This window comes from Syngnathoides biaculeatus, chromosome 10, assembly GCF_019802595.1.
Source record: "Syngnathoides biaculeatus isolate LvHL_M chromosome 10, ASM1980259v1, whole genome shotgun sequence".
NCBI lineage: Eukaryota > Metazoa > Chordata > Actinopteri > Syngnathiformes > Syngnathidae > Syngnathoides > Syngnathoides biaculeatus.
The window spans coordinates 16,628,050-16,653,905 of NC_084649.1; the positions used below are offsets into that span (position 1 = coordinate 16,628,050).

General features: G+C 41.9%; 1 protein-coding gene across 2 annotated transcripts in view; it reads left to right on the forward strand.

Moving 5' to 3' along the window:
- The first annotated feature begins 1,556 nt into the window (after window positions 1-1,556).
- Window positions 1,557-25,856, forward strand: part of pax7a (paired box 7a) — a 71,209-nt gene continuing 46,909 nt past the window's right edge. Inside the window, exons 1-4 of one of the 2 annotated variants that reach the window (XM_061832296.1) lie at window positions 1,557-2,240; window positions 3,661-3,896; window positions 5,153-5,297; window positions 5,533-5,661. In XM_061832296.1, coding sequence (XP_061688280.1) covers window positions 2,156-2,240; window positions 3,661-3,896; window positions 5,153-5,297; window positions 5,533-5,661 — 595 coding nt within the window. In that variant the 5' untranslated portion in view covers window positions 1,557-2,155. The remainder of the gene's footprint in view (window positions 2,241-3,660; window positions 3,897-5,152; window positions 5,298-5,532; window positions 5,662-25,856) is intronic. The other variant, XM_061832297.1, reaches the window with a different exon arrangement.

Genomic DNA, 25,856 nt, shown 5'->3' on the forward strand with positions numbered 1-25,856 from the left:
GAGGCAAAAAGCATCTTTTTTTTTTTTTTTTTTTTAAGTGCGGCGTGGTTCCACACATCCAGCAGACACGCCAACAGCATTTCACAATGGAAACGTTTGATTTAATTCACAAATTTGAAATAATCCCCCCCTCCCACACTTAACATATTTTTTTTTTTTATCATCCACATTTGGTAGGGTTGTTAACAATACTCTTATCATTATTATGTTCGCTACCCCACAAAAAATATAAATGTAATGACGACCAGGCGGTCACAAACGTATACCTTGAAATGGAACTTTTTCCTTACGCGGTATTTGCGCTTTCTGCTCAGTGCAAGGTAGAAAAAGCAACATTAAGCTGACGTTAATAATAATAAAATAATAAGCAGGGGATGCACCCTTGAAAGTAAGCCATGTTTCCCCGGACACGCAGTAATCCTCCTCGCTGCCTTGACGCCACAGCATCGTTCTGAGCGCACCGTTTAGTGTTGCTTTTACATTTTAATACTAACAGATATTCAGTAGTTTTGTCTTTGATATGAAGACTTTTACGACACACACACAAATTGTCTGCGGTGATAAACGGGCGGAAATGGCTGTTTTAAGTATGCAAATATAGTTGCCTTTTTTATTTTTGCATGTTATTTATTTCGTTTTTAAGTATTAGTTTGTGTTTTAACACGTGGGCCTACCTGTTGACTCCTTGTAAAATCAACTTTAACGGGCCATGACAGCACCGTTGTATGCTTGTCACATGATTGATGCTTGGCTTATGCCCCCCCTCGCATCCCCCCTCCACTCGGCGGCCCCAAGGCAACAGTTTGGAGGGTCGGGAGGGGGCTCCCGCTGCATCTGCATATGTGAAATCGCCATTTCACCCCCAGCACACTCCTCTAATTGTCGCTGGCTAAAAATGTTTTGTGGGAATTTGTCCAGCACCACCGGTGCCCGCGCGCGGCCATTGACGCTTTCTCGAAATAGTGACGTACATTTCATCTTTTTTTTTTTTTTTAAACTCGCCCGGGAAAGTCAACCCGTTTTCCTCAGTAGCTTCTGCCAAAATGTTGTCATTAATCCGTGTCCATATATAATAAAGATGGCGTTTCAACACTGTACTGCATAATTTATGGGTTAAAAGGCTGAATTTGACGTTGCATAAAAATGCGGACGCTATTGAAGACACTTTGTGTGTGCAAAATTGTATGTATTCATTGATTCGTAACATGTAAAATAGCATAGTTGTTTCATTCTCTGCTTTATTTAAAAACAATTTTCAACGTTTTTATTCTCACATTTAGTTGGTGGCAGACGTCATTTAATTGATACGGTGGTGAATATTTTGATTTTTTTTTTTTTTTTTTTTTAATTTTGCCATGATCAGTCCATTGCAATTTCCAAATTCATTTCCTTACGGAACAAGAAATACGATTTCGGCACAATAACAGTTTTGTTCTTTTCAAAGGCATTCCTACGTTTCAAAGTGTCACGGCAGCAGACACTTGGAAATAAAGCCTGTATTTACTAAGCGTTGCTTCTTGTGTGCAGGATCTTGTGATGGAGGATGAGGAGGCTGCTCGGGGTGACGACGATGATGAGGGGGATGAGGATGAGGATGACGATGATGATGGCGGTCGTGGCAGCGGCACCGTCTCAAAAAGTCCAAGCGGGCCCTCTGATTGGTTGCCGGGGCTGCGGGCTGAGCCCACTGGCTTTTAGTGCGGAGAGGAGAAGGCCGCGAGAGCCTATGGGAGCGCGCGGCTGTCTCCTCCCACGACGCGTGCACCAAACTTGCCCCCCTTCAACTACTTCCACGCAGCCAGCGCGCATTCCACTCACGCCAAATGTACCAAGGGGACAAGAGTGCCTGCTTTTGCCAACTCCCGCTTGCCTACTCGACTCATTCTTGTTTAAATACACTCTTGCTGTCACTTTTAATTATTACTCCCCTCTCGTCTCTTTTGTGAACCTCGTCCAGTTTGCCCATCTGGAATTGGAATTTCGCTGCATATTTTTCGCCATCTAAACAAACAAACAAACAAAAAAAAATACATTAAAAAAATAACAATAACACTAAGACACTCCTTGCATTTTGGACTTTGAGAGAGCATCTTTGATTCCTTCTTTTCGATTTTGTTTTGTGTGGTGGCGGCGGTGCTGACCCAGTAGCTGCAGGATGGCTACTTTACCCGGAACAGTGCCTCGGATGGTGCGACCCACGCCGGGGCAGAACTACCCACGAACCGGCTTCCCCTTGGAAGGTGAGTGGACAAGAGTGATTTCTTTATTTTGCTCATTTTTTTCTTGCATGTTTTTAAGTGTCATTTGTTTGTAGTTAATTGTGCTTTTAAAAAAAAAAAAAAAAAAAAAAAAAATAAAATAAAAAAAATATATATATATATATAAAAGGAAACAAAACACTATAAACTATTTGGGCCACATCAACGATTACGCTTCATTTATCGTGTTAGGATAAAAAAAAAAAAACAATGCATATTTTTAACATTTTTCTTCCAAAACTAAATAATGGAATAAGTTATTGACTTTGATGCTGATCTAATTTTCTCAAGTTTTAGGTTCGCATTAAATGGGCCTTATCTATACAGCAGCTTGCAGTTGTTTTGCATGAGCTTGAAGCTTTTAAAATTAGGTTTTGCTAAAGAGTTGAATTCAGGAATGAATTTAGTTATGTAATTTCATAATTTAAAAAGCTTTTTGAAAACAAAAAATACAGGTTTAATATAAATCTGCTCCATGCATTATTTCCTGTAATCTTTTATGTTGATTTTGTGTAAGGGCTCACAAACGAGCCTTTTCTGTACAAGTCATTTTTTCCCCCATGAAGGTCACAATTTTTTTTTACTATTTCATGAAAATATTCTTTATTTGGTATATTTTTTAGCGTAGAAAACGATGTTTTGCATTACAGTGTTTGCTTTAATGCTCAGCGATTTGGTCCTGATATAAACATTTTAACTGACCACAAATGGACCCCCCCCCCTTTTATTCCCCCTCTTGTTGTGGACCGGAATATCTTTGATTTATCGTTTCTTAACGAAAGCACGCGCGTCACTTGGAATAACATTAAAAGCCACACATTTACTGGGGCCCGCGCCGGCAAAAAAGGCAATCTAATTGTTAATTTGGCGACGATTGCCCACGCACACTCGAGCTGTCTGGAGCACGTGCGACGGCTGCTGTGGGATGAGGAGGAGGATGAGTTTGAAGACCACTTTTTGTATTTGCATGCATTTACGGCAGCCGTTTTCCCATTAGCGACCCATTCGTGCTCAAGTGGGCGATGGGGGGGGAAACAGGCGCGCGCGCACGCACGCGCGAGCGTCTGGCTTTGCAAGTTGTCCGTGGATTTGCTGGAGTGGGCCGCTGCAGCAAATGGCAAACATGCCACGCCAGAAACGTCGGAGGATCACATCAATATTTGGACAGCATGACTAGGAATAATCAAGGTGGCAAAGTGTCAGCCTCTTCAGCGGCTCTTCAGTCGTGGAACTGGCCCGCGTGGAGTGGGGCGGGCTCGGTGCATGCACGTTGCGTGACACGCCGAATCTGTGCACCAAATTAAAAAACGGAAATGAAACGCGCGCGTGGGTTTTTTTTTTTTTTTGTTGTTGTTGTTGTTTTTGCGTGGTTGACTTTTTTTTGTGTTGGCGTGCACCGCAGTGTCCACCCCGCTGGGCCAGGGCCGTGTCAACCAGCTGGGCGGCGTGTTCATCAACGGGAGGCCACTGCCCAACCACATCCGGCACAAGATCGTGGAGATGGCCCACCACGGCATCCGGCCCTGCGTCATCTCGCGACAACTGCGCGTCTCGCACGGCTGCGTGTCCAAGATCCTCTGCCGCTACCAGGAGACCGGCTCCATTCGCCCGGGGGCCATCGGGGGCAGCAAGCCCAGGGTGAGTGGGCGAGGGGGGAGACGGGGAGTGGAGGGGGCGGTGAAGATCCGATGTCATACAGGGAATGCATGCAATCTGCGGACACAATATTAGGCACACTTGCAGACTTAAATAATGCAATGCAGTCAACAATATTGCCTATAATTCACATTGCTTACATGATCATTTATTTACGAGATACTTGTGAAAATATGGACTGTCACGTGCCCACTGAGGCTCACTTTTTTATTATTATGAATTATTCGTGCAACAGCCGGTGCACCCCCAAAAAAGTCAACTTTAATTTTGCCATTATTTTCACAGACTTGACTCTTACATTTAAGTCTAAAAATTGTCATAACGTTGGATACACCTGAACAGTCCATTAGTATTCAATAACTAATATTCCATTGGTTCTTTTGTCAATTAATTTGTCCTGAATACGCAGTTATATCCTAAAAGTATATTAATAAGTAATAAAAACATTGTCATATAACATTGGGCACACTCCAGAAGAATCTCTATATTATAATTATAACATCCTTTCCACTACGCAGGCTTGCTTTTTAGATCCTAAATATAAATTTACATCATCCCAAAAATATTAAAGAGTATTTACATCTTCACTGTCCATCACATTAGGTACACTTGCACAAACGATCCAATGCAAGTTTTATTTACTGCAATGTGTAACATTATGGTTAATTATTTTATTGTGGCGTGCTAGTAAATGTGATCCCCCCCCCCTAAAATATATATCTTTAGGGGCATATATATTTTCTGATCATAAAATTAGGTACATCCACATAAACTGCGTCATGCGGAGCCGATTAAGTTAACATTGATTCAGTGAGTAAAATTATCGCATGTTACGTTATTGTCAGTTTTTCATTTTTGACGTTATTAACACTTCATTGTTAAAATTAAAAAAATGTATTGATGCCACAGTAATGAAATAAAGATGGGAACACAAGCACAACTGAATAACATCCATGAGCCAATAAAGGCTGCAACTGTCGACTTGATGATTTTAATAAACATTTTCTTATATGGTAATTAATAGCACCTGCATATTTTTTATACGCACAAGAGGAAACGTCGTTAGTGCATTACTGAAGTTTTTATTTGCAACGCAAGTCCATTTTCCTTTACGTTGTTTTCGACCCTGCACTGATGAAATGAATCCAATACCCCCCCCCCCCATAAAAAAAGTTCCTCCAATTAAAATGCCGCCCCCTGGCCCCCTCCCCACTTCTATGTCCTCGTGCAACTTGCAGCAGGTGGCCACTCCCGACGTGGAGAAGAGGATCGAGGAGTACAAGCGAGAGAACCCGGGCATGTTCAGCTGGGAGATCCGGGATAAGCTGCTGAAGGACGGGGTGTGCGACAGAAGCACAGTTCCTTCAGGTGAGGCTTCATCTGGTAAGCTGCAATTCTTCTTTTCATAACCTTATCATATACAGTAGGAGCCTTACAAGTGCACCAACCACCTGTCGCCATTATGTGACTTTGACACGCACGCACGCGCGCACACACTAAAAAAGAGGAGTGCAAAATATGCTTGACTTTGATGCAGTGTCCTTCTTCAAATGAGATGATATGGTTGTGTTCTGGGTTTTAAGGGCTAATCACCCATTTACCTTCTTGTTGCCATTAGTGAGCTCCATCAGCCGCGTTTTGAGGGCCCGATTTGGCAAAAAAGATGACGAGGATGACTGTGATAAGAAGGATGAAGACGGAGAAAAGAAAACAAAGCATAGCATCGATGGCATCCTCGGTGATAAATGTAAGTTAGCAACCTTATGGGCCCTTAATGGCTTCTCACTTGCATGTCTTGTCAGCGGGATGTCCGAGATTCCCCCCACCCCCACTCCCTCACACCCCCTCCACCCAATCCACTCCCTCGAGGCGTCCTCTCGGGACAACCATTCCTTCCATTATTTATGAGAGCCTTGGCAGGGGGGGAAAAAAGGATATTTAGCGGCAGAAAATGCATTTGTATTGGCCAATTGCGTCTCATTCATTCACACGTTCAGCCATTCATCCGCGGCGGGCTCTGCTTTGACGCCCCACCCACACCTAAAGGACCGCCGAGCCACCCCCACATTTGCGCCACTTGTTACTTCGCAGTGGAAATCAAGTGTGTGGTTACTTGAGCCTTCGCTTAATACCAAAGGTTCCTTTTCTTAATGGATCTGTCGTCTCCGCTTCCTGATGCACCCGTAGAGGGGGAAATATTTCATATTTTGGAATTTAAAGTGGAATGGGGGGCATTTATCACCTTAAATCTGTACTCTATTGTAGTGTTTTTTTTTTTTTTTTTTTTAAATCACAGTATTGAAACACCCGTGACAAGTACACACCTTGTAGTATGTTGTAACATAAATACGCGGTGACATTTTTACTTAAAAAAAAAAAAGAATCCTATTTTATCGATCAATTTTCATGATCACTCGTGCATAATTGAGCAAATACCCCAAATTTGGACCTGAACCATATCCATTTGGGAATTGCATTTAAATGAACATGTTAAACTTGGTTTTCCATGGAAAATAAATGTACTTAAATATTTAGTCAAGTTGTGCGTAAAAATCGAAGTGGAAAATATGCACAAAGGGATTTAATTTACAAAAATGCACATTAGGGAAAATGACAGTTTTGATGGTGAAAATAAGTAATGCAATTACACACGTTCACCGAATGTAAGCAATAATTAAAAATCATGAATATAAAAAAATAACAATACATATTTAAAATTGCTACTAAAATCTTATAGTGCAACAAAATCATTTCTGGCATCAAACTATATTTTATATATCTTTCTTTATATGCTGTGCACGTGCATCCTTAGCGTTGAGAGATTTGGATTTGAATTTGCTAAAATAATAACAAAGGGCAAGCAGGGAACAAAACCCCCCCCCCCAAACTTGAAGCTGAATCTCGGCAAACTCCCTGGAAAAAAAAAATCTATAATGGAGCAACAAAAGCGAACTCGTGGAAAGCAAAACTGCGCTCGCAAGTTGTCCATCCTCATTCAAACAAACGCAAGAAAGGAGAGAAGATTTTGGACAAAAGGGCAAAGGGGGGGGAGGCACATTTAAAAAGGAGATGAATTATTCAGCGCGCCCCGCTGCTAGATAGTTTTGTAATTTTCTATAATGCCCCTTTGGAGTGGAATCAGTTGATAGCGTGAAGAAAAACGCTGTGGATCATTTTTTCTTGCTCTCTTCTTCCCTGCGTTGCTTGCCACGGCACCTTTTCCCAGGGAAATGTCACCATTCCGCTCCAGAGCGTCTCCCCACTTTGTTTTGTCGCCTTCTCCTATATTAATTTCAACAAACATCCCATAATTCCCTTCGTTCGTTGCTACATTTCCCCCCACCGCACCCCCGTGCGTGGCGCTTGTGTTTTTAAATCTGGGCGAGAATTACGTCGCTATAAAAAGCAGCAGCCAAGGCGTGTGTGCGTAATGTGGTCTTTTTTCGTTTTTCCTTTTTTCTTCTTCTTCTTCTTCTCTTTTTGAAGACGGGCGCCATCCGGATAGCTTTGCCTAATAATAATCACGTTAATACTTATTAGCGGGGAGCAGCGGAGACTCGAAGCGCCTGAATAGGTGACGACGTGTTCACACCAGGCGCAGCAGCTCGCAGGCACGATCCCGAACCTATTTATCCCCAATCAGCAAGCTCAGTCTCGCTGCGGTGCTCGGCTCGCGCACTCACGCGCGCAGCACCCCCACCAACGACCCCCCCCCCATCCCTCCTTCCACCCTTCCCTCCTTCCTTGCGTCCTTCCTCGCTTCCTTCTCGGCGGCTTTTAAAGCAGATTAAACGGAGCCTTTTATTTCTTTTCACTTTCATCTCGGAGCCGAGCTCACATCGTGGCTCGCCCTGCAGGGCGGAAAAATTCTCGTTTTTTTTCTTTTTTTTATTATTATCCACGTACTCTCTCGTTTTTTTTGTAAAACATTTTTTTTTTCTTCCCGGCGTTTTGCTGATTTTAAGTCTTTGTTTATGTAGTTGTTTTTTTATTGTGCACTTTTTAGTGGTCATATCACGGATTTAATACAGCTCTAACCTGTAGTTCATTAAAAAAATATTCAAGACATATTAGTCATTTAAAAAAAAAATGAGATCGGAGGGTATAAATCAGGGTGTCCAAAATGCGGTTTGGGGGTCATTTGCACGCCCCAATCTTTGTTTTAAATTAAATTATAGGCCCACGTTATGTTGTCAAACGTAATTTATAGACACAATAACGTAAAGATTGCTAAAAGATAATGGATATTATTGCAGTGAACAATTCACAATTTTGAGAAACGCAAAGCAGAGAAGTTTGCATTTTTAATTTACATACTTTTAACTCGTGGAATAATATCCCGTTTTATTTCACTCATCAGTTATCTTTTTTTAATCATGGTATCAAAATGGACCCAATTAAATCTTGTAATTATTTTAGGTTTATTTCAATACCACAGTCCAGTATCGATGATTAAAGGTAAAATGTGGATTGAGAATTGTACTATTTGAAAATAGGTTAATGATGCCGTTTTTATTTTTTGAAAAAAAAAATGGTGAAACCAAATATGCACTATATATTAATCTTGTACATGGTACTGATTAATAAATATCACAAATTTAGGAAGCATTTTTATAGAAGTTAACAATTTCAAAAAGATATATTTTTACCTTTATTTATTTTAACAAAATTATAATTTGTACTTTGAAAAATACAGTGCAAGTGAATCAAACAAACGCGCCAACATTTCAATAAATGTAAAAATAATTTATAAGAACGTGTTATTTATTGGCTTGGTTCAAGTACATTTGTATTAAAATACCAAATTTCAATGTAATATTATTTTGCCATGCACAATATTGTAGCAGAAAAATCATCCAAATATCTTGTATGTCTTCATAGCACTAATAACGAGTAACATTAACTAACCTTAAAGTCTTGGTGGGAAAAAAAGTACGGTACGATGTTAGAAAACACAATCAAGATGCATAAAAATGAAATAAGAACGAAAATAAATATAAAAAATGTCTCTGTGCGGTATTGTATGATTTAATATATTGCCACGCAGTCATTAATCATTGAAGCGGTTGTCTTTTTTTTTTCTTCCTTTCTTTTTTTTCCTTTTTTTTGCACGACGCACATCTGCCGCACATGCGAGTGACGCACGCAGCGACAGGCGATGGACACTTGAGCAAATCGCGGGATTAGCAGAGGTCCTCAGTCTAATTAAACAGATGCCAGGTGGGATTATTTCCCAGTTTGAGGGGGGAGAAGTGACAGAAAGGTGCGAGGGGTGGTGGCGGTGGGGGGTGGGGCGTGTGCACACGAGCACTGTTTCAATGTGACTCGGGCGTGGGGTGCGCACACAAATGTATGGTGGCTATATTTCGGCTATGAAGCCTCGCTGATTGAATGGGTGATGTGGGGGGGGCATGCAGAGGTTTTGGGGCGGGGGGGCTGGAGCACACTTCAAACAAATCCATCTGGAACAGTGTGTGAGAGAGATTCAGTGAAAGTATGGGCGAGTTATTTAGCTATTAATAACGTTTTCTTTCCTCGGGCGCGGTGGGGCGAGAGAAAGGAAGCGCGGCGGCGAGTTATTTGGCTTGGCTGGGAACGCACAAGAGAAGGGGAGAGCACCCAAATGGTGGGCAGAGATAACATACCCATCAGAGCGCAGACCCGGCGCCGCGCTCCACTGCATTAAACTCGGATTAACCTCCCCCCCCCCCCCCATCACACCCACACCCCCCGTCCTCGTCCCCGCAGACACTCGAGACACTTCGCACTGGAATTTACACCGCACACGCCACCCAATTATCATCATTAGTGCTTCATAATCATTTATAAAAAGCTTCACCTGCACCGTCCAGTGTTTAGGATTCGGCACTGTCAGCAAGATGTTTATGTAAATACCCGGTTTCTGGTATTCTATACATTTTAACCGATATTTGCAACACGACAGATGCTGTAATATTCTACCCAAATGTGATCCTGGTGCAGGTTCTTTGTGGTTCTATGGGGACTAGATAAAACTTTTGTTTTTATCATTTCGTGTTCAGGTCAAATTTCCACATTATTTTTACATACTGTACATACAATAGGTGCTTCTCTAACTATATAGTGTGAAAAAGTTAATTTATTGCAATAATTATTCATTCTTATTGTTGGGTAATTCACATTTCCTAAAATATTTTTTTTTGGGGGGGGTTCATTAGCTGTAAAATACCATCATTAAGAATTATGTTATAAAATGATACAATTCTGTAAGTAAATGTATACAGTGAACGTATCGTTTCACTTTTTGAAATCGATCTCTGAAATTATGTTTTCAACTATTTGAATTTATTCAGATGCACCTGCTTATCTTTTTTTCTCAAGTAAATGAAGTATCGATCCATACAAAAGGCAAATTATTATTGTTTTGGGCTCACGAAAATCCACCCACAGTAATAAACATACTGCTTAACTAATAATAATAGCAGATCATCACTATTATTAGTTCCTCTTTGACGATGTCAATGTACCTAATCAAGTGTCCAGTTATAATGTATGTTTGTACAAACTCAGAGAATAATTTAGCCAGCGCGTTTGTCGTTTCATCTTGAAATAAACATCCATTGTGCACAACAACAACAAAAAAACACATTATATTAAACATCTTTCATCGGTACATCTCTGCTCCTTGTTGAACTTTCTGGCAGTTTAAATTTGAGTACTGTTAGGAAAAGGTGCAAAATGTCGTAAAATGGAAAAAAATAGGGCACGTGGGCCAAAAAAGGGCCCAAGTGTGCGTTTAATTCAGCCCAGTGTGTGATTCTCAAGTCTCAGAATTTGCGCCATCTTGTAATGATGATTATTTATTATATTTGACAATTGTGTCATATTTTTGTCAGCAAATCGAACACACGATTGAGCTGATGTTCGTTTTCTTTTGCATTGAAAGCGCAACGCATCTGTAATGAGAGCGTCAATAACGTTTTAGAAAAAAATGGCGACGCGCTGGGTCCACAACACAGAAATAAAATGGAAAGAGCAGCAGCGAGATGGGGGTTTGGGGGGTTGGTGGGGGTACGTGCACGGGCACGCCGAACCCAGAGTGACATTTCAGTGTCAGCGGCTTAAGCGTCGACAGAAATATATATCAAAAAAATAAATAAAAAAGGAGGGGGGGGGGCAGGCTTAGATTCCTTCTGGGCTGCCATTTGACTTTGATCACATCGCAAATATTCATGGGGGCACAAACACTCTGCCGCCATTATCCCGGCTGACAGTGATACCTCTCAAGGCTGTCTATTAATTAAAGTGGCGCGCTTAGCATGTGGGACGACGAGAAGAAGGGGAGGGGGGGGTAAAAAAAAAAAGCCCCCCGCCCCCTTCCATCTCTTGTGGTTTCTCCTCTTGAAAAGGGCCAATCTTCCCTCCCTGGCTTCTTGTGGGAAATTTAAAAAGTGTACACAGAGGAAGACATGGGGATTTCTAGCTCATTTCTATAAAGAGCCTTTTATAATCCTTTCCTGCTTAATAACTTAAAGGGATTCAATTTCTCCCCTTGTCGGCGGGGAGGGGAGGCGACTCGCGATCGTACGTTGTCGGGAAGCGCTTGAAGGTTAAGATTTCCTGCCCTCGGCGACGTAACACGTTTTGCGCGGGACGCGGTCGGGCTGTGATGTTTAACGACGTCATTTTATTTACCATCCGGAATTCAATACGCGCGCTCGGGCCCGGCTTGGGGTCTTCACGCCATGTGAGACAAATTCAACAGGAAGTGACACCCCCTCCGGGTTTCCTGTCACCGAAACAACATCGGCCGCCTTTCATCGGGGTCTGGGTTTGATTTCCTTTCCAATTTTCACAATATATCTGAGACGGACTTCCCGCTTTACTCCAAACCTCTTTTATCGCATTTGTCCTCATTAGGGTCAGGGGTCAGCTGGGCCCGATTCCAGCTGACTTTGATTGAGGGGCGGGGGGACAACCTGGACTGGTTGCCGGGCACATATAGGAAAACAACAACTCGCGTTTACACCTATGGACGATTTTGAGTCTTCTTTGAAAGCAAAAAGCGTGTTTTGGAATGCGTGAGGGTGCTGGCCTAACCCAGAAAAGTAAAAAGGCCTCTGGAGGAGGGATTAGAACCGACAACCTCGGAACTTTGAGGGAGTCGTGCTAACCGCATGGCAACCGTGCTGCCTGAGTTCCACCATGTGGACAAATACACAAACTATATTGCGCATATCAACGATTCCCTCGGGTGATGCTTTTATGATGGCGCCAAATGTGGCAAATCAATTGTTGTTCAAAATATGCTTTCAGAGCCAGAAAATTCAGTTTATTCTCCGTAATACCTGAAATGCGACATCTAAATATGGTGTTGTAGATGAAACCAAATGTAATGAGCCTCCGACATTGACAGTGTAAATTATGACAAAAAATATAGGAAAAGATAGGGGAGCAAAACAGTTCTACACTATTTTGAAATAATTGCCAAGTTTTAAAGAAAAAAAATGCCAATGTGATCCCAAACATAACACAAGTGGTTTAAAAAAATAACGTTCATAAGTGTCCCCCCCTCCAATACAGATGAAAAATATTTTAACATAAAGAAAACTTTAAATGCTGTCCAACAATTAGCGTTGCTGACTCGTGAACCAACAGCGCCCCTAGTGGCCGCGACCAAGTAGTGCACGACCTTATTAATCACCCCTTTTCACGTGAATTCGTGATCGATTAATTGTCGAATCGACCCTATGACCTCGGGCGTAACGCGTTCCTATTACTGCATTGGCCGCTGATACAATAATAAGCATGTTGTTACATGATATAATGTGATGCAATACAAAGAGTGACCTCAAATGTGCTGTTTTTGTAAAGATAATCATGTTCGGTTTATTCATTCTTGTCACGGTGGCACCGGTTTGCACAGGTTGCATCGCACCGAGAGGTGTTTCTAATGTTTTGGGTAGTTTATTGAGCCCCCTCCCCCCCAAGAGGAAGCTAATATCAAAAACAGCTCCGAGTATGATTCAGTCCGCTTCCCCGCCGCCGAGCCTCCCATCCCGCCTCCTCGGAGGCGTTTAATCGTCGGGCGCTTTGTTAGCGTTGCTGTTTAATTGGCTGCGAGAAGATGAACGAGGCTGACAGGAATCAGCTGTCCGCGCGTTCCCTGGTGGCTGCGACTCGGAAATCATAACCTGAGCGGCTTTTTCCCTCCCGCAAACGGGCTCGTTGAACTTGTCACATCTAATTAGGGCGTTAAAGCGCGCCGGGAGCATCGGTGGGAAACGGTAGGCGGCGTGGTCCTGAGGTGGGGGCGGCCAAGAAGGCATTTTTGGGTCAGATGGTGGAGGACGAGGAGCGTGCTGGGGAGGGGTGTGTGTGTGTGTGTGGTGTGTGTGTGAGAGAGAGAGAGAGAGGCGGTGCTGAATTGGACCACAGTGGACTTTTATTTCGAAGCTTTTCTCGCCCGCTTTAGCGGCTATTACATCAATTACGGCTGTCCGGCAGCCAGCAGGCAAACAGGACTGGAGCCTCCTTTTAATTGACTATGAAATTAATTAAAGCAGATGCCTATTAAGGACTTTTAAATTTGGCCACATAGTTTAAAGGTGTAACAGAGGATTAATGGCTTACAGCCAAAATTACACTTTATTGCATCCTATCATTGGCGCTGACAACAACTGTCAATTGAGTTGACTTTTTCAGCTGCTTTTCTTAATTTCAGTTCACGAATAGCCTAATGCTGTGCTTCTCAAACATTTTATACACATAACAAATACATAAATAACGCATCGCTCTCCAAATCACACCAATATGAAAATACAGTAGCGTTTTTTTTATTTTTATTTTTTTCTGAATGATTGGATGCAAATGTCCTGCACCTAAACATTAAATAAAAGTTATCAACAAATTTTATTTTACTAGATCAACAATACAAAAAAAGTGAAAACTCCTGCAATATTATGCACAGTTTAATTAGGTGATTCTTTTACATACCACTAGAGGGAGTACTCTGACCACACTTTGAGACTTACAAGCGTAATAAATGCTCACTAGTGCGCCCCCACCCCCAAACCTTTTTTTGAAAACTCATCCCCGGAAGCCAGTTTCACTTCGCAACATTAAATTTGGTCGGCCTATACATCACGAGTCGACACACCAAAAAAAAAGTTAAGCCTGCGAAGAGACACGATGTCTGCCATTTTGGTTTGAAGTGAACATTTGTTTTTAGCAATTTTTTAGGGTTCCTTCAAAAAAACGAGATTCTTTCCATTTGCTGCTCAATCTAAAGTATGGACATAAACTCTCAAATGATTGATGATGAATTTTTTTTCAACATAATGTGTGGGCGTGGCATTGACCCTGTTTGGTGATTGGCCCGAAAACTACAGTCTCACAAGGTCAGACCCCGACTAAAAATCGTGCACGTGATGAACGCCACTCTCCAAAAAACTAATTTTAGGGATCTTCTTTTTGCTGCAATTCTCAAGTCCACTGCCTGGTGCACCTCTCAGATTTCAGGATTTCCCAAATTTTGATTTATTTTTTCCCCCTTTTCTTTAGCAGCTTGTGTGGAAAAAAAAAAACAGCGACAGCATTGTCTTTGTATTTCAAGAGGTTTCATTCTCTTTCCTTTTGTGGGTGAATACTTTTTTTCTTGTATTGCGCCGTGGAAAAAGAAAGTGAGGGGGTGCTGGGGGGGGAGTCTGCTGATGTCTGACAGCCTCCTCTCGCCATTGTTCAACGGAGGGAGGAGAGAAAGAGGAGGGGAGGAGAGAAAAGGCCTTTCTGTTATTTTGTGTCTTGAAACTTGCTATTCAGGCGAGTTGATGAACTCCTCGGAAAAGTTTATTAAGGAGAGCAAAACAATAGGAACCAAAGCCTTGGCCTGCCCGGGCAGACAGTTTATAAACTAGCGGCCATTGTGCCTGAAAGGCAGATGCATGAATACTTTTGAATGGGGGCCTTCAAACTGACACGATAAGGCTGGACAGCAGCACTTTTAAGAAAGGACGCAGGCCGCTTCTGCTTCAGCCTCTCCTCTCTCTCGCTCTCTTTTTCAATTCTGCCTTCATGTACATCTGCAGAGGAGGAGCAGGAGGGAGAAGGGTGCCGTCTCTCATGGCCACACTCAATATTTGCTTTGTGTGCTTGAATATTCTTTAGAATTTCAAGGGGGGGGGGGGGGGGGGAGAGCGCATCATGTGTGCTCTTATTGTTAAACACACCCCACACAGGTGTGGAAATTATTGCAAAAAAGTTGACATGGGACAGCTCATCAGATAATCTGTGCACAAACTTCACTAAATTGTTCTTAACCGGTAAAATTGAAAAGTAAATCCTGGAGCCCCTTTAAAAAAAAAAAAAAAAAAGTGGGGGGGATGTTTGGAACACAAAAACAAAAAAAAGTTACAGGGAAACAAAAGATGTCCTTTCCATACAGAGATTAAAATATTTTTCTGTGGATGATTGGAAAGCAGTTCAGAAAAAAATTTGATTTTTCATGTAATAACAAATTACTTCCCTGGTGACCCAAAAAATGCGGGGGGGGGGGGGGGGGGGGGGGGAACTGCAGCTGCAAGTTCATCCAAATCCACATTCAAATATGATTAAAAAAAAAAAAAAAATCTTGTTCCCTGGCCCTTCCAACCTTTGACTGCAAGACAGTTTTGAATTGAACTCGTTTTTAATTTGTTTTCCAGGCTGCTTTTCATTGACAATCCGTCTTGTCGTCTTTTTCGCAGAAAATGTCACGTCTGCTTTGCAACAATTCACCCCAAATGTTGCTCTCCGCTCTGTGCAATGTCGCTTTAAAGCAAAACCACAGTTTGTGGGCTGCCCGCTTTTTAAACACTATTTAGCATTTATTTTACAGAAAACGTTTCATTTAGGTTTAATTTCGGAATGAAAGTAAAGCTAGTCTGTGGTTTGTCAACTTTTTGTGACTTGATTTTCCCAGAAAATATTGTTTGACTATTTTACAAAACAGTTTTAAATGATTATTATTATTTTTGCCTGCTTTACGCTACACTACTTTTTGTCCACTTTACATAACATCATTTTAAGCAAAAAGGGCGTCATGCCACACCGTTTTTAATAAAATTTCTAATGTTTTGGGTAGTTTATTGAGCCCCCTCCCCCCCAAGAGGGAGCTAATATCAGAAACAGCTCCGAGTATGATTCAGTCCGCTTCCCCGCCGCCGAGCCTCCCATCCAAATATATTTTCTCTACACACTTTCCCCATCACTGTTTTCACTGATACTGTTGCTTTTCTATTTTGAGCAACTAATTTTAAGTGTCATTTCTGCTCTGGACTTAGCTGTCGTTTTTCTTTTTTTAATGTAACAAGTTTGGTAAAACCCAAACTCCATAATTATTTTTTTTTTTGTGGACATGCTTCACACTTAAATGACTGCTTTATTTGATATCGTTTTCATTTTTTCAATAGAGAAAATACTTGTTTGCAGCACAACATATTTTAAAGAAAAACATTGTCTGCTTTATGCTGCACCATTTTCTATTTTCAAAAACAATTTTCTGCTTTACCTGAAAATCCCGCTTGTCCACTTTTAATTATGCTTTACCTTAACAACAACAACAAAAAAGTTAATTGTTTGCTTTACTTAATGTAGATTTTCTCCTGGACAATAACCCCCCCCCAAAAAAAAAAAATGGCCCCCTTCCCTTAACGTATAATGCAAACATTTCTTTATGCAGTTGTCGAAGTGATTTTTCAATACATCAGTCCCTACAATTGCCGTTCTGTATTTACTTATTTTGTTCAAATAACGCTGAAAACAAACACAGAAGCCTAAGAGTGCTTCCTTTGGAAAGGTGCATTGTTCCCGCGTTGATCTACTTTTGAAGGGGGCCAGCAGCCAAGAAGATACATTCTTCCCGTCCTTTTGAGTGGACAATAGACTGTCAGTCTTGATCCTTCTTCCCTCCTCCTGTCCCTCCCTTCTGCAGCGTTCCCCTTTGAGACCGTTCGCTCCCTGGCTCGGTGCCTCCCAACTTCAGAGGGAGTCCGCTGATTTGTGACCCCGGCAACCCTACTCTTAATCTGGCTAAAAAAAAAAAAAGGAGGGAGGGGGGGCGCAGGGGATATCCCGTTCAAGGCCTTGGCGGGCCCCCGGATAGAGCGAGTTGGCTCTGGCAGGTGTCAACATTAGCAAACAATCGCCGCGGCCCAGTGGCGCACTGGACGTCCACTCTTTGTAAAGGGCCACATAATGTGTGAGGGGGGGGGGGGGGGATATGCCGAGACGGAGGACAAGGGAGAGATTACACTCTCAGACAGCTATTAGCGGGGATGAGGCTTTTCTAAACAAACAAGAAGAAGGCGATCAATAGTGTGTTAGTTTACCAAGCGGAGTCATTACGGTGGCTTATTTTCTGGCCCATTGTCTTTGTCTCTACTTTCTTCCAACATCTGTGGGCCGTATTGGCAATCCAATTTGCAGTGAGAGCGCGGGCTTATTTCTTCAGTCTTGTGTCACTTGCGCCGGGCATCACACTTGCTCATTTGTCCTTGTAATGAATCTCGATTGGGGGGGGGGGGGGGTTGTGGGGGATTGCGCAGGCAGTGCTCCATTAGACGGGAGAGAGCGCAGGAAATGGCCCTGAGGAATGAGTTGACAACGGGCGGCTCTCGAGCGGCGATGGGTCTTGACAAGAAGGCCGGCGCCCTCCCCAAAGGCCATTTATTTACCTCTCACAGATGATTCACCAGAAGAGACATGTTAAGGGAAGATGGCCTTTTAATGGCGGAAAACTGGAAGGGGGAACGCTCTTATGGGCTGTTTACACGCCGCTGTTTTCAACTGAAAACTGCTTGGCGAGATGTTTTCAACTGAAAACCTTCAACGCCAGTTTTAGGTGACAGTTTGAAACTCTCCTTGTCCTTCATTCGGTTGTGTGGTGGAGGGTTTCAAAGATTTTAGTTCGACTTCATTGATTTGCACAACACTGCTTTTCACATGTTTGCCCACTTTACACGACATTTTTTTTGGCAAATGTAATTCATCCCCTTTACAGAAAAATGTTTTTAACTGGACTGCATGGTGGGTCAGTTGGTAAAGTCTTGGCCCCACAGTTCTGAGGACCCGGGTTTGAGCCTGGCCCCACCTGTGTGGAGTTTGCATGTTCTCCCCGTGTGTGCGTAGGTTTTCTCTGGGCACTCCGGTTTCCCCTCACATCCCAAAAACATGCAACATTAATTGCATACTCTAAATTGTCCCTAGGTGAGATTGTGAGTGCGACTGTTTGTCTCTATGTGCCCTGTGATTGGCTGGGAACCAGTTCAGGGTGTCCCCTGCCTCCTGCCCGTTGACAGCTGGGATAGGCTCCAGCACTCCCCGCGACCCTTGTGAGGATAAGCGGCAAAGAAAATGACTGGATGGATGTTTTTAACTGAAAACATTGTCAACTTTGCACAACCACCATTTTGAACTGAAACGTCATTTGTGTGGCTTACGTAACATTTTAATCGAAAATGTCGTTGCGCCATTGTGCAACACCGTTTTAAACCGAAAATGTCATTCGTCCGCTCTATGCAAAACCGATTTAACGTTAAACATAATTTGCCTTGCTTGACACGATGACGTCATTCACAGAAAACGTGGTCGTAATCATGATAATAGCACAATCACTCTCCCGAATGTGAACTACTTAAGCACATTGACAGTAAAAGCAACAAAATGTATTCATTTTAGCTTACAATCACATCTTTAAAAGCATTACAATTACACAATTGCTCATCATCTGTATGAATTGTTTCTCTAGTATTGCTGTACTTCAATGTACTGTAATGTATGTAGAGCTTCAAAATATTTTTGGCAGTGCTTCTCCAGTAGGACGTCTGTTCTTGTTGTCTTCTTGCTTTGGTGGTATGGTACTGAAGTGGTCATTTGGTATGGTACATTTTTTTTTATTGTTAGCACTAGCACCGACGCAAATTTTATACACAAGCGGTCTCTTTGGATTGTGGTTTTTTTTTTTTTTTTTTGCGTTGGAACTCCGAGCGAGATAACGCCGATCGTCTTGAAGGAAAGGTTCTTTGAATTGTAAAACTGTTTAGGAAAGGTTCCTCCATTCAACGTTTAACCCACCATTAGCATCATGAGCAAGCTTGACGTAAGGACAGGCGGTATTTGTTAACCCATGATCCTTCAAGGCAGCAGTATTTAAAGCAACAAACCACTGAGGAAGTTTATCGACCAGACACTCAAGCTCAAGATGTGATGCTGTCTGTTAGGAAAATTCAAATTCATTTTAAATGTTTACCTCCTCACATGATGCCATTACACAGTAAAGCTAATGGCGATAATGGACCTTTCCGACTGGCGATCTTACTTGAAAAGATCACGAATAATATCATTGTAGTCTTGAGAAGTGAGTGGGTGCATTCATTTGACTTGGCTCGTGCTGTGTCTTAAAAGTCCAATCTGAAACAAATAGACATTTCTCTTGCATGACATCGCGGAAAATGAATCAAGCGGGCCCCTTGTAACCTAGCAGGATATCTTTCATCAGAAATGCACGTTCCCCAAGCACATCTGAGGACCATTTTGTTCGTAACATTAACTTTTCCAAGCGCGCGCTACTGACAACCAGTATTGCTTGTGGGACAAAATGGCGGCAGGGCGTGTCAAACCAGGGGTTAAGACAATGCGGCTATCCGATTGGCTATTATTGTACGAGTGATTGACAGGTCGGAAAGGTCCATTAGCACCAAGCCAACATCTTCGTCTTATTTTAATGTTGCGCTAAGGCCAGTTGGAGTTGTGCACGGTCACGGTATGTTTAAAGACATGATGATTGAGCAAAAAAGCAAAAAGCATCATGACTGTTCCTTTAAATAGAGGTAAAAAGACTGAAAGAGCTGCTGATGTAAACATGTATTTAGATTGCAATAAAAAAGTGACTAATTGACCACATGACCATTAGAGACAATAGTCACTATTGTTAAAAAAACAGAGCCTTCACAGCTTTAAAAAAAAAAAAAAAAAAAAAAAAAACGACAAACGTGGAATATTATTCTCGTGTTCCTGTTAGGAGGCAGAAAGCGTTACATCTTTTGTCTCCGCTTCCGTTGAAGCCAACGGAGCAATTTCCGTCATAAACATGATTTAATTCACCGTGTCATTCCGTAAATCACACTCATCGCGACCGACGAGTTATTTATCAGACGCGGATGGCAGCTGACGTCAAGTGACAACAAAAGCCTTAATTGCTCGTTTTTGTTTGTTTTTGTTTTTTACTTTGAGGTGCGGACAGGATTTTCTCTGCCGGGAAGACGCCTGTAAACTTTGTGACTTCCAAAAAATAGGAAGCAAGAAGGATGATGTTTGACTTTTAATGATCAGGGTTGCTTGACAAACAGAGGTGTATTTGATTTGTAATCAGGAAAAATGGCTTTTTCAACGCAACAAGAGGCACATCAAAAGACGCCTGCATCGGATTTCCCCGCCTGTCTGAGGGAATCTTCTGCAGCAGTAATAAGAAAAAAATAATAAGCAGGACCTCTGGCACAAATGCATGTTTGTCGTGCTGATTAAGCCGCGGTTATTCCGGCAAAACGTCGGGTTTGGTGAAATTAGTCGACGCCACGCGGGCTTTTATGATGTCCATGTTAAATCAGATGAGCCGGTCGGGAGGCACGTAATTTATTGAAAAGACGGCGCACTTTGCGAGCGATTCACCTCGCCGGCGAGGCTTGTCAAAGACTTGACTGCTCACCGCAGAGCTCCATTCCAAACTAGACAAAAGGCGTTTTGGGGGCTAATTTTATTACAATACAAGAAGAGGGCCGCGTAATGTGCAACAATAATTAGGTTTAGCACACAGCACCGCCACCGCGCTCTGCTAGTCTTTAAAAATGCCCATTAGCCTATGCTACTTAGCGCCAGAACATTTGCCATTTTATGCTCCTGATGGGCCGCCATATTCATTTGTTTTAATTGGCCGCACGCTTCAAAAAGACTGCAAACATATTTCAGCACCCCCGTGAGTGTTGCAAATCACAAATGTGCTGAAATTGTCCAACAACTTTGCAGGGTTTTGTCCCCCCACCCTTCCCCAAACTAATGGGCTTATCACTCATTGCCTCCCTGGGGAAGGAATGAATGCACGGCGCTTGCTGCATGTGCCGCATCTATTTGCAGTGAGCAAACAAGCTCTCACTCGTTGCACGATCAAGCGGTCTTGATGCCATTTTTATTTATTTACCTTTTAGCCTCCTACTTTTATGGTCATGTAATGCCGTGTTGAATCCCTCAGACAAACTTTTTTTTTTTTAATCGCCCCCACAAAACTTCATTGTCCAGAAAATGAGTTTCTTCTTTGGCAGCGCACACGGGGGGAGGGGGGGGGGGGGGTGAATCCTCAATACTGCAGAGCCTTGAAACATTAGTGTTTGATTTTTATTTTTTCATTTTTATTTTTTTAAATGTCAAAAGAGCTTCTTGCCAGTGGACAGCAACTCTGGGATCCCCGCATGGCGTACCCCACTTTTGAACTCTCTCCTGTTAATTTCATTGTTTTCACTCTTACCTCGCTTAAAAAGTGATCCCAGGCAGTAACGTTATTTTAGTTTGAAGAAGAAAGTTCAGTCTTTTTTTTTTTTTTTTTTTGTACATATTGATTGATAGACGGGGTTGGGGACAGACAGATGGATGCTACAAAGCTGAAGCTGCAAAAACATAAACTGATACAAAAAGTAGATGCAGTTTGAGTAATTCACTGGAACAAACCTCCTGTACTTTTTAAATGAAATGCTTACAAAATCTGCGATTGGCTGGTAACCACTTGAGGGTGTACCCCGCCTCCTGCCTCTTGCCAGCTGGGATAGGCTCCAGCACTCTGGGCCCCTTGTGAGGATAAGCGGCTAAGAAAATGGATGAATGGTTACAAAATACCTTGAATACTTGTTTGAAGAAAATTGCATTATTTTGGAAACATTAAAAAAATATTTCACAATAAAGTCAGCGTTTGGGGAAAGTGCATATTATTTTTGAACCAATCTTTGAGCATAACGCATATATCTTTAAAATATTTTGTCAAAATTCACAATTTGTTTTGATGATTAAAATTATTCTTTGAAAAGTGTTCTTTTAGAAAATGCACATTATTTTTTGTGGTATAATTTTATTAAAATCAAAATGGTTTTTGAAGGATCATTTTGGAAAATGGCATTATTTTGGCATAATTCTAGTAAAATCAGAACAATAGATTAGAATATTTTTCCTCCAGAAATGCACTCCTAGCAAATTTTAGTAACAAAATGTAAAATGTTTTTTTCAGAGACATCTTATGAAATACATACACATAAGAACTATTGGCCTGAATACTTTGTATTCAAGGTATTGCAGAGCACAAACGTGCTCGTGAAGAGAGATTTCATTTATTTTCACAATTCCCCCCCTCAAAATCAAATAATTAAAATAATATATATACATATCTATAATACACAAGTGCGCTCATCGACCTCAAGTGGTGTTCAAGCACCTGCCCTTTGCCCTGTATGGAAAATGTGCCTTTTGCTGCAGTCCATTTATTTTATTTCTCTCTCTGTCTGTCTAGACATCATTTACCACCCTATTTTGATATCGGATGCACATTTGTTCGAGTCCTTGGGAGATTTCTACATTTGATAGATGACAATGATTCTTTTTTTTTTTTCCCATGTACCCTTCTTTTCAGTAATACTTTTGAAAAATGAGACCCCTCTGATGCTGTGGGAGCTCTCAGTGAAGCGTGGCTGGTGTTTTAAGACGTGACTACAAAAGTGTCAGGGAAAGCCTACTAGAACTGTGATTCATTTGGGGTTAATCAGACTGATTTTAAATGGTGACAGTTGTGAGGTGACTCCCGTTGAAAATGAATTTGAATTTGACTGCTTGATTCTGAACACAAGCACATGAACACTCGGGCGACCACTTAATCTCACATATTTTTACTTCCCCCTTGAAAATATGTATTTTTTTTTTCAATTGAGTTGTAAAGGACATAGATGAACTACAAATTGGGGATAAGTTTTATAACCTGAAATTTGCACGGCAGTGTGGTGACTTTTGTATCCACTGTAGCTTCCCTTGACCTGCTTTGCTACAGTAATAATTGTGTTATTGGCAATGTTGATTGTGTTAAGAAAAAATAGACAGATAATCGATGTTCTACCATTTTTTTTCCATTTTTTTTTTTTTTTTGCTAATTGTATGAACACTTCTGTGACTGAATTGTGGTTTGAGCACCTGGCTCCCCAAAATGTCTGTGCAAATATTTGATGGTATTTTTCCATACAACCAAAACTAATAAGACTAGGCCAAGGCGAGCATTGTGGGAGCAATTTTTGTCATGATTATTTCTTCATGTTTGAATGATTAAATGTGAGATTTGTCGTACATCTGGTGGATGTCTGGCACCTGTGTGGATTTTGAAGGAGGTTAGTGGTAACATTATTTAGGCTGAGTTTGACATCCTCCTGTCATCTAATTGCATTTTTTTTAATATTGATGCTCATAAATACAAATGTTTGGATGTGACTTTATGAAATCCTTGATTGTTTGTAGAATGTAATAGAATAACATCCTTTCTTCAGAGAATAGAATAAGCATTTATCCATCCCACAATGTGGGAACTCACCGTTGACAATATCAGAAAATGAGGCAAACATGAATAAATGTATATTGTACCGTTGTGAGTGGAACACAATGGAAAATGGCTAAGCAGCAGCAAGGGATTGTGAGCGCGGTATGTAACAATAGCCTAAGACTTGCTTACACAATAGCTTTGCTGCATGTGTACATGCAGCATTTTCCTCCACAGTGGAGCTCAGATAGTTTTTAGTTGGCTTGTAAATTAAAGAGAAAAAATCCCACCACCCTTCGACGCCGTCACGTTTTCACACTTGGGCAGCGCCCAGGCATGGGGAGTCAATATGTCAGCGTTTATGGATGCCCTGTGGTGCTGTACAGGCCTGTCAGGCACCTATTCATGCTCTAATGGCCCCCCGAGGAGCTTGTGTCTGTGGGCTAAAAAGGCAGGGAGGCCCAGTGGACTGGGAGTGGGGGGGGGGCTAGCGTACGCTCTCACGGACGCACCGCGCCTTCTTCCCAGTGACAAGAGCCATAAAAGAGCATCGCTCAGGGTGCTCCTCACGCGACAACCCCCCCCCCCCGACACACACACTGCACACCCAAAAAATAGGGGGCTAGCTAATTGTTGTGAGATGAGAGAGGCTCTCATCAATCTTCCTCTTTTTTAAAGACAGATAAAATATGCCACTTTTTTCACATTTTTGCTTTAAAAAGACAAGATTTTAGACATTTGTAAATGCAGTTTTTTCCCCAATTCCGATGCTTTATTGTTTAGTTGGAGCAGTGGAATATTAGTGTGCCATGATATATAAGGTGTGCAGCGGGAAATATTCCAATTGATTTCTTTTCCTAAAATCTCCATCCATCCATGTATGCCATTGATGAACAGTGACAGGCAGAAGAATGGAATGCTCTTAGACTAGAGGTAAGAAAGTAAAGTTTACCTGTTGCCATTTCACACAAAACCATTATTATTTCAACATATAAGGGATATGTTTTTGTTGGTGGTGTGGCAAAATGTATTTTATAAACCAGTAAGGGCAGTACATGTGTGATAAAACGTATATTATTGGTGATGGAATGAGGAAATGCCGTCTCTTGTGTGAAGCCTGGCTGAATTGATGTGTGACTCGATGTGCCGATCCATTATAGGAGGAAATAAGAATATTCAGCTATTTTAACGATGAGATTGGTGAAATTCTTGGATTGAAACAAGAAAATGTAAAGCACGGACCATAGAACGCAAATGGAAGAATTAAATGTTAGCATGAGGTTGTTTTTTACTGTTCACAAGCAGTGGAAAGGAAAGACCACCAGGGGGCAATGAGGCTGCCCTCACATGCCTACCCTGACTGCACATCACTGCAGTGAATAAACAGTCTTTCAAAGGGTCCTTTTTTTCGTAAATGGCGTAAATCTTGCGTGGCAGGCCATTCAATGGTGTGCCAGAAGTGAGTTACACCCGCCTTGCTAATTTTGTAGACCAGCTCAGCCCGGCGGACCTAAGGGTGGGCGGGCTGCAGCGCTCTGGGAGCGTGTACTCCCAACTTCATTTGCAGCCAATCAAAGAAGCCCCTGTTATTCCCTTTAAACAGTGCAATTGACAGTCTCGGCAGACTTTTTCGAAGAGGACGGATGTTGTGTAATCGTATCGATTAACGAGTGAGTGTAGCATTGTCACCACTCAGTCCATAGAGTGGTAAAAATAGTAGAAAGTGGATACACTTATTAAATACAGAATGAGCTACTGATAACCTCTGATTTACAGAACTCATATTATGTTCAGGGAACTATTTGGCGGCCTGTACCTGATCAAATTCATCAAAAATATGTTAGACCAGTGATCTACCTCATCCCAGGATTTCTATATGGTTTACGCAGACTTGAGTTTCGATCGTCTTTCTGCCCTCAGTTTGTCACAATGGCAGGCACATCTTCAAATTTGCGATCAAACTCCTACCTTGAAGAGCATCATTGATTAGCATTCCCAACACTCCAATTTTTGCGTGCAAATTGTCTGCTTGTCCAGCTCAGCAATTCACAGAAATCTGTTTTCTCCTCTCTCGTGGGAAAGAACAGCCCTAGTAACGGTTGCATTTTGTTTACCCACTTACTACGTAGAGCCTAAGGTGAGTAAAATGCAAACAAAAAGGCATCCGCTGGCAGAAACTGCTGTGGGCCACAGCTCTCACCTGGACACTCACACCCAGACTGTTTGACATCACTCTCCACCCCATCAGGGCACGCCTCTTAAAGGCATGTAACACACAGATGCAAGAATATTTATAAGTTCAAATGTTTTTCAAGTGTGTGGCTGGGTAAGACCTATTGAATAAGCCCCCCCGATTCATCTATTGGAAAAAG